The following is a 10,000-nucleotide window of genomic DNA, read 5'->3' on the forward strand; positions in this document are numbered from 1 at the left end:
CAGTCTCCTTTAGTTGTCTAAACTTAACCGTCTCCTTTAGTGTCTAAACTTAACCGTCACCTTTAGTCGTCTAAACTTAACCGTCTCCTTTAGTGGTCTAAACTTAACCGTCTCCTTTAGTCGTCTGAACTTAACCGTCACCTTTAGTCGTCTGAACTTAACCGTCTCCTTTAGTCGTCTAAACTTAACCGTCACCTTTAGTCGTCTAAACTTAACCGTCTCCTTTAGTCGTCTAAACTTAACCGTCTCCTTTAGTCGTCTAAACTTAACCGTCACCTTTAGTCATCTAAACTTAACCGTCTCCTTTAGTCGTCTAAACTTAACCGTCTCCTTTAGTCGTCTGAACTTAACCGTCACCTTTAGTCGTCTGAACTTAACCGTCTCCTTTAGTCGTCTAAACTTAACCGTCACCTTTAGTCGTCTAAACTTAACCGTCTCCTTTAGTGTCTAAACTTAACCGTCTCCTTTAGTCGTCTAAACTTAACCGTCACCTTTAGTCGTCTTAACTTAACCGTCTCCTTTAGACTAAACTTAACCGTCTCCTTTAGTGTCTAAACTAAAAGACTTAAAATATGGAATCTACCCCAAAGATAAACCGTAAAAAAAGGATCAGAAAACTTTTGGCGCCCTGACCGACATTTATCCGACACACACACACACACACACACACACACACACACACACACACACACACACACACACACACACACACACACACACACACACACACACACACACACACACACACACACACACACACACACACACACACACACACACACACTGGTATTTATAGAGGTCAGTCTGATCCTTGCGTGATAAGGTAGTGGAGAGCAGGGAGCATGCAGTGTAATCTGCCTGTGAGGTGGAACGCTGCTCTCATCACTGCTGCGGTGATTTCACCTCTGATCCAAGAGGCTTCATCAGTTCATGTACGGACCAGGACCAGGACCAGGACCAGGACCAGGACCAGGACCAGGACTAGGACCAGGACCAGGACCAGGCTGGGACTGGACCAGAACCAGGACCAGGACCAGGACCAGGACCAGGACCAGGCTGGGACTGGACCAGGACCACAGAGACAAAAATGACAAAGACACAAAATGACTAAAAATAGATGCAAAACCACCTCAAAAAGATGCAAAATGACTAAAAATAGATGCAAAACCAGCACAAAAAGATGCTAAATGACTAAAAATAGATGCAAAACCACCTCAAAAAGATGCAAAATGACTTAAAATAGATGCAAAACCACCACAAAAAGATGCAAAATGACTAAAAATAGATGCAAAACCACCACAAAAAGATGCTAAATGACTAAAAATAGATGCAAAACCACCACAAAAAGATGCAAAATGACTAAAAATTGATGCAAAACCACCACAAAAAGATGCAAAATGACTAAAAATAGATGCAAAACCAGCACAAAAAGATGCTAAATGACTAAAAATAGATGCAAAACCACCTCAAAAAGATGCAAAATGACTTAAAATAGATGCAAAACCACCACAAAAAGATGCAAAATGACTAAAAATAGATGCAAAACCACCACAAAAAGATGCTAAATGACTAAAAATAGATGCAAAACCACCACAAAAAGATGCAAAATGACTAAAAATTGATGCAAAACCACCACAAAAAGATGCAAAATTACTAAAAATAGATGCAAAACCACCACAAAAAGATGCAAAATGACTAAAAATAGATGCAAAACCACCACAAAAAATGCAAAATGACCTTAAACAGATGCTGCCCCCTGTCCTGCGCTCAGATGCAGTACCTGCACACACACACAGGCTCACGTTGTGTGTGTGTTAGAACAGCCCGGCTGTTGTGCGACGGCGTCCCTGGGCCACGAGGTCCCGACGGCACAGCTGACTCATGAGCAGGAATGTCAAAGTGTGGACGGCGCCCACATTAAAATAGCCAGCATGTCCCGTCAGCAGCACACGGCAACAGCTGACACACACGCCGAACTGCTGAGTCGAGAGAGGGGGGGGGGGGGGGGGGGGGGGGGGTCCGGACAGAAGGAGGAGAAGAAGAAGAAGAAGAAGAAGAAGAAGAAGAAAAAGAAGAGGACGAAGAGAGGGAGAAGATCAAATCACCCTGAAGATCTTCTTCCTCTTCCTCTCCCTCCTCCTTCATCCTCCTCCTCTCCCTCCTCCTTCATCCTCCTCCTCTTCCTCCTCTTCCTCCTCTTCCTTCTCCTCCTCCTCCTCTTCCTCAGAGGGATGAGGAAGAGGAGGAAGAGGAGGAGGAGGAGGAAGTGCAGACAGAGCTGCAGAGGGACCGTCACATCGTTTGGATTCGGCCCCGGACTCAAGAACAAGCTCTAGTTGTGTGGAGTTGTGTTTCCTTTAGAGACAGCTGCTGTGTGTGTGTGTGTGTGTGTGTGTGTGTGTGTGTGTGTGTGTGTGTGTGTGTGTGTGTGTGTGTGTGTGTGTGTGTGTGTGTGTGTGTGTGTGTGTGTGTGTGTGTGTGTGTGAGGACAGCAACTGTAAAGCATATGCTCCTCACACTCTTCTCAACCAGGGGCCAGAAAGACGGGGAGTGGCTTGTTTTCACTATTTAAAGGAAAATGTCTGTTTCCTTTTGAACCTGGACAAAAAAGAAGAACTTCTTTTTTTAGTTTGGTATCACAAAGAGATTCAAAATGAACACAAGTGTACACAAAACAACCAAACATGACCACAAAGAGACAAAAAACGACTATAGGGATGCAAAATGATCACAAAGAGATGCAAAATGAGTAAAAATAGATGCAAAAAGATTTTACATCTGCTTGAAACTGAATTTCCTTGCTGGAGTTCATCCCATAGGATCAGTAACGAGAAGTCTAAGTTTTTAAGTTTATGAACGGTCTTTTTTGTTTCTCTTCATGAAGTCTGCGCTCAGAAACTTCTCATGGACCCTCGACTCGCTCCGTCTCCACGACACGCAGGTGAAAATGACAGCAGCAGAGCCGCTAATGTCCGTAAACTTGATTTGATTTGTTCATGTTCATATATTTGACGACGACGCATCGACCCAGTGTTGTGCCGTGTTCAGCCCCCCTACCGTGAAACGCACCCCCTCACATTAAAGGTGCTATACTGGTCCAGAAGGCTGCTGTTTCCACCTATAGGAGGAGTTTATACACAGGTAACCACGGTAACGGTCTGAACACTGGTTCCTTACAGTCTTTAAACCGTTTTAAAGAGTTTAAATCACAAACTCTGATAATAACGAACACAAAACAACACCTTTTTGTGTGTTCTGTGGAAATAAACTGCAGCTATAATTATTAAAATGAGTGAAATGGATCTTTGGAGCAGGTTGAATGTGTCTGACTCAGCGTTTCCTAAATATAACCCCAGCTTTTCCTGCAATTCATAGGTTTAAAAGTGTGTTTTTAACGTGGTTACCTGTGTATGAGCTGCTCCTATAGGTGGAAACAGCAGCCTTCTGATCCAGAACATCATCTTTAATGTGAGGGGGTGCGTTTCACGGCAGGGGGGCTGAACACGGCACAGTACCGGCTTCTGGATCAATGGGCAAAACCATAAAAAACTTTTGCGGCTACAACAAAACTTCAGAGTTTTCACACCTTTTTCCAAGGTCAAATTCAAGCTTTTCCAGCTCCTCACAGCTGCGGTAAAACACATCTCTCTACGCACAAATTTACATATTTAAAATGATCATTTCACCTTTAATTTATCCATTAAAATCACGTTAAAAGACGGTTTTTCACTATAAACACCAAAAATGTCTCGTAACAGCAGAAGGATGAGAGTTTAAATGTTTCTATTCTAAAGCTGTTTGTTGTGGAAATTTGGAAACAATTGGAAGCATTTTCAAACATTTCCAGCCCATTAAAACAGACTCAGCAGCGTTTACGCGCGGACGACCACGCAAACACTTCAGGGGCTCGGAAACCCCGGAGCAGCGCGGACGCACGCGCAAACGTAGCAATGATAGAAAACGCCGTAAAGTGACCGAAGCCTGAAGCTCGTTCACAAATATTCACGTGAGCGACATAAAAAGATACAGTGACAACATCAGGAGTTTGCATTTAAAGTTGTTCACTGTTCCTGCGACAACGCATCGGCGCGGTGTCAGGCTCCGCGTGGATTTCCAGACCATTAAAACAGACTCAGCAGCGCCTGGAGCTGCGCGGACACACGCGCAAACTCAGCAATGCTAGACATTTCCACGAAGACGCCGTAGAGCGACTGAAGCCTGAAGCTCGTTCGGCTGCGAAACAAAGAAGAAAATCACGTCACGTTCACAAATAAAGGAACATAAAAAGATAAAAGGACATAAAAAGATGGAGGGACGACATCAGGGGTTTGCATTTAAAGTTGTTTAATTAAGGAAGTGTTATTTATACTTTCACTCTAGGAAAAACAAATGAAAAATAATCTGGAGTCACAACTTTGTTTGAAGAAATTCACCTTTTTCTCTTTTGTTAGAATCTTTTTTTAAACGATACTTTTCTCTTTTATACGTATTTCAAAATATCTTTTGCTGGTTTGTTCAGTAATATTTTTTTTTTCCTTTATAAGTAGAATCTCATTTTAATATAGTTCTCTTTAAACAACGAACAAAAACAAAGACAAACATCGCTGCTTCCTTGGTGTCCGGGGTCTCCGCGCGTCCAGGCTCTTGATCGTGACACAGAGGCTCATGGGAAAAACTCCGCGGTGACGGACGCGCCGCGCTTCTGCAGAGCTGGAGACTGGTCGGTGAGGCCCGGCTGCGTCCGGGTGCCGGTTATTTGGACCCTTGCGGCGGCGCGTAGGGGGCAGAAGCGAGCGCTGAGAAGAAGTCCTGCGCGTGTGCCGGGTTGGTGGTGGGGGGTGGGGGTGGGGGGGGTACTAAAGACAGTCCTCTCCCCGCGCCGCCGTCCTCCTCGAACACCAGGGATGCTCTGGTGCGAGGAAAAGTCAAATCTTACTGAAAAAACAACGCGAGTTATGCTTTGAAAGTTTTGCCAAGATCGTATGTATAACATAAAAACCCAGCTGCTCCGCACGCTCACTGACTACTGGAGTCAAAGCTCTAAGGTTAGTCCGCAAAAGGCCCTTTGTTGTGCGGGCTTTAAAAAGATAATCCTCTCAGTAACACCCACACACACACACACACACACACACTGATATTTGAGTTTTCTAATCTTTACAATCAAAGGTTGAACGTGTAGAACGAGCAAAACGGCGCCACCTAGCGTCTCAAGATCATGGTCGCAGCAACAAAACATAAGTCCGGCGGGTTGCCAGGTTGGTTGCAACAAGTAAAAAATAAAGGAAATAGTTGTTAAAAATAAGGATTAGAAGAGTTTCACTGACAGTTAGCATTAGCCGTTAGCGTTAGCCGTTCCAGCTAAGTGCAGATGAAAGTGATGTTAGCATCAAGGAGCAGCGTAGCCATGTGGGCGTGCGTTTGAATGGCGTTTTTAACTCCTTTCTCTCAGTCCATGGAGTGAATGCTTCGGTTCAATCGGGACGTAACGCCCTTTCAAAATAAGATTTCCGGGTCAAAGCCTTGTAGACGCAGCAGATCTGAGTTTTTAAAGAACCTAACTGTCATCTGACGTCTTTCTCATCGGTGATAAAGGCGTCTAACTGACCAAAGAGGCGATCGTGGTTGTTCACGTTCGCCCGTTGCGTCTGTTTTAGAACAGAACAGAAACACTTTAGTGATCCGTGCGTCCTGTCCTGCATGTGCCCCCCTCGCCTCAGACTCAAAATGTTTTGCTTTAACACAGCGTTCGGACCCGGAATTCGTATTTTTGAAAAGGCCGTTACGTCACGACTGAACCGACGGACGCGGACTCTGGGTTTAACCCGTCTCCGCTCAAATAAAGGACGAAGAAGCAGCTGCAGGATCGGCTAACTCCATTTCACCCAGTGCCAGGCTACTGTAGCTGCACCCAACAACAGACAACCCTGGCAACCGGCAACGCCCAACGCTATCGGCTGCTACCGCGGAAACACAACGGGACAGGAAGTCACTGTCAAACCCTTTAAATCGTTAAAAAATATGAATTCAGACTAAATAAAAACGGCCCGCGGGTTTTTTATCGTTTTAAAAAAATATCACTTTTCACGCACGATTCTACACGTTCAACCTCTGCGTGCATGGTTGTGCTGCTCTCTACGCGCTCCTCTCATGTTTCCTCTGAATGACCTACAAAATAAAAGCCCCCCCCCCCCCCCCACACACACACACACACACACACCTGCCTCACTGAGGAGAGACCTGGACTGGAACAGGGAAACAATGGATGCTTGGGTTTCTCTCTCCTCAAACCCGGAGCAAGGGAAACATCTTAAACACGTTGACTCCTCTCTCTTTTATTATTATTCTTCTTTTTTTAATTTGTTTTAAATATAAACTATGTTGCAAATAGGGGGAAAAGCATTCGTCGGCTTCATTTTGGAGTTTTAAAAACCAATGTGCTGGTTTGAGTCGCTTCTCTCTTTCATTTATTTTACCTTAAAGCTCCTTTCTTCTTCTTCTTTTGTTTGTTTTTGACTCTTTTCTCCAATGAGACACCTCACTGACACATTTAGTCCACTTTCAGAGACTTCACACAACCACTCCGACCCCCCCTCAACCCCTCAACCCCTCAACCCCCTCAACCCTACACACTTTAGGATAATACACCAACACTGCCCTGCACATGTACGATACTTTAGTAGGCTATTACAGCACGATTTGTCATGCACTCTCCGCTTCTTCTTATGCAAAACACCCCTACGCTGCACATCTGCCATGGAAGTGGACTAACAGCTGCTTCCTCCTCTCGTCAGTCGTCGTCCACGTCGTCCCCCTCGGACTCGTCCCTGCGCTCGTACAGCTTCTCCCTCTGCCGCTCCTGGATCTCCTTCATCTCCTCGGCGTATCTGCTGAACGCGCCCCCGAACTTGTTCCAGGCTTTGAAGGGGATGGTGATAGAGTTCCTGTAGCTGGGCTTCACCTCGCTCACGCGCAGGAACACGCCGTATTTGTTGGAGCCCACGTCGAAGAAGAACCTCTTGGAGTCCACCATGATGGAGGTGCCCTCGGGGAGCTCGCTGCAGCCCCCGGCGGCCGTGCCCGCGGCCAGCTCCTCGTCGTCTCCGCCGTAGTCGTCTATGAGCTTGGCGAGGGCGTCTCGGAACTCTATGAGCCCCTGGGCCGGGAGCGCGATGGTCTGCCCGGACAGCATGCCGCCCGCGGGGCCCCCGACTCCAAAGCCGGGTCCGCGGTTAACGGTCTGCCGGATGCGCAGGAACCTCCCCCGCTGGTTCTCCTTCAAGTCCAGGTAGTACTTGCGGTTCTCCCGGACGAGAAACTCGCTCTTGAGCGCTCGCCTGGGCCCGCCGTCCTCCCCCGCGGAGGCCTGCGCGATCTGCTCCGGGCTGCTGGGCCCCAGCTGGGCGTAGTGCTCGATGAAATCCCCGAGGTAGTCGCGGAACTCCGCCGCCACCGACAGCGAGAGGGTCAGGCGGCTCTTGGAGCCCCCGGCCCCGACCTCGGCGATCTTGATGAACCTGCCCTTGCTGTTCTGCTTCACGTCCAGGTAGAAGCGTTTGTTCTGGATGTCCAGGCGCTTGGACGCCAGCTCCTGGGTCTCCTGGTCCCTCTGGAAGTGCTGGAAGCCGCCTCCGCCGCCTCCGCCTCCCCCGCTGCTGCCACCGCGCTCACTCCCGCTGTCTCCATCCGCCATCTTCAGCTCCACCATTCGGCTTCTGCGCCTCCGTCGTGCGTAACGGCTCCCTGCGTGCGCCCCTTTACGCTGCCTCCGGGTGCGCTGCGTCGGGGCGCTGCGATTGGCCCAAAGGCCTGTCACTCCAGTGAGCTCAGCGAGGCGGATGGAAGGAGGATGAGACACCGAAAAACAAAAACAAAGTGTCCTCTAGGAGCCAAAACATGTGCTAAAGTGTCCTCTAGGAGCCTAAACATGTGCTAACGTGTCCTCTATGAACCAAAACATGTGCTAAAGTTTCCTCTAGGAGCCAAAACGTGTGTTAAAGTGTCCACAAGGGGGCAAAACATGTGCTAAAGTGCCCTCTTGGAAGCCAAAACGTGTGCTAAAGTGCCCTCTAGGAGCCTAAACATGTGCTAAAGTGTCCTCTAGGAGCCTAAACGTGTGCTAAAGTGTCCTCTAGGAGCCAAAACGTGTGTTAAAGTATCCTCTAGGAGCCAAAACATGTGCTGAAGTGCCATCTAGGAGCCAAAACATGTGCTAAAGTGCCCTCTAGGAGCCAAAACATGTGCTAAAGTGCCCTCTAGGAGCCAAAACATGCGCTAAAGTGTCCTCTAGGAGCCAAAACGTGTGTTAAAGTATCCTCTAGGAGCCAAAACATGTGCTAAAGTGCCATCTAGGAACCAAAACATGTGCTAAAGTGTCCTCTAGGAACCAAAACATGTGCTAAAGTGTCCTCTAGGAGCCAAAACGTGTGTTAAAGTATCCTCTAGGAGCCAAAACATGTGCTAAAGCTTCCACAAGGAGCCTAAACATGTGCTAAAGTGCCCTCTAGGAGCCGAAACATGTGCTAAAGTGTCCTCTAGGAGCCAAAACATGTGCTAAAGTGAGCTCTAGGCACCAAAACATGTGCTAAAGTGTCCACAAGGGGGCAAAACATGTGCTAAAGTGCCCTCTAGGAACCTAAACATGTGCTAAAGTGCCCTCTAGGAACCTAAATGTGTGTTAAAGTGTCCACAAGGGGGCTAAACATGTGCTAAAGTGCCCTCTTGGAAGCCAAAACGTGTGTTAAAGTATCCTCTAGGAGCCAAAACGTGTGCTAAAGTGCCCTCTAGGAACCTAAACGTGTGCTAAAGTGCCCTCTAGGAACCTAAATGTGTGTTAAAGTGTCCACAAGGGAGCTAAACATGTGCTAAAGTGTCCTCTAGGAGACAGAATGTGTGCTAAAGTGCAGCTTCAGTGGCGAGGATAATAATTAAATAAATACAGATATAAATAATCAAATGCATGAATAAATGGGAGCTCCTGCCTCATTAACACGTGGACTCAGAAATACATAAATAAATGTAGGTGAACAAAAATGTAGAAATAAATGTAAAGCATTTATTTATAATACATTTAAATATTATTTTGATTCTTTTTTAATTTCTGCATGAATGTGTTTATTAATCCCTGTGTTTGTTTGTGAAGAATAAATAAATCTAAAGCTCTTCTTCCATTTCAGATCCTGTCAGACCGAGTTTGAGAGTTTCCAGGTGTCCAAGCCTCCTTCCTTTAGCCGTGGACTTCACATGGGTGCTGCTCTCCCATTGGCTCCTTGAGTCTGTCTGTCACGCCCACATGTAAAGTCTCTCCTCAGCCATTGGTTCAGAGGGAGGTCCCGCCCCTCCCCTCTGGTTGTGAAATAGCTTTGTTTTTATGACGTCATATGATGAAAAATGTGTTTTTGACAAACTTTTGTTTTTCTGCACAAAGTTAAAAAAACGCTCATGAACTGAGACCAGATTATATTTGTCTTTAAATAATATTTATATATATATTCATATAATAAATAGTATTTATATATATTATATTAATTTATATAATAAACAATACTTATATATCATATTTATTTAAATAAAAAATAATACATATATATATACATTTATATTTATTTATATAATATATAATACTAATATATACATATATTTATATGATAAATGATACTTGTAAATATTGAATTATTTAAATAATAAATAATATTTAAAATATATTTATATTTATTTAAACAATAAAAATACTTATATATATCATATATTCATTCATTCATCTTCAATCATATATTAATTTATATAATAAATAATACTTATATATATTTATACTTATTTAAAAAAACAAAAACAAAAGAAGACTGAAACTAAGATTTACACAAAAACAGACACAGAAAAAACATCTGGAGATGTTTTGGTAAAACAACAAACAGTAAACAATAAATATATAAAGTCAATAAACAGTAAAAAAAATAAACTCTAAGCTTAATAAATAAAGTCAATAATCAAATGTAAACAATAA

General features: G+C 44.9%; 2 protein-coding genes across 3 annotated transcripts in view; both read right to left on the minus strand.

Annotated features, from left to right (window-relative positions):
- Window positions 1-10,000, minus strand: part of polm (polymerase (DNA directed), mu) — a 109,190-nt gene that overhangs the window by 69,555 nt on the left and 29,635 nt on the right. The window lies entirely within an intron of this gene.
- Window positions 4,855-7,705, minus strand: purbb (purine-rich element binding protein Bb; the record flags this gene model as incomplete). Its single annotated transcript, XM_083929863.1, has 2 exons — window positions 4,855-4,909; window positions 6,770-7,705. The coding sequence occupies one exon, from the start codon at window positions 7,703-7,705 to the stop codon at window positions 6,788-6,790; it is 918 nt and encodes a 305-aa protein (XP_083785989.1). The 3' UTR covers window positions 4,855-4,909; window positions 6,770-6,787.

Source organism: Echiichthys vipera (genome assembly GCF_963691815.1).
Source record: "Echiichthys vipera genome assembly, chromosome: 16".
Lineage (NCBI taxonomy): Eukaryota > Metazoa > Chordata > Actinopteri > Perciformes > Trachinidae > Echiichthys > Echiichthys vipera.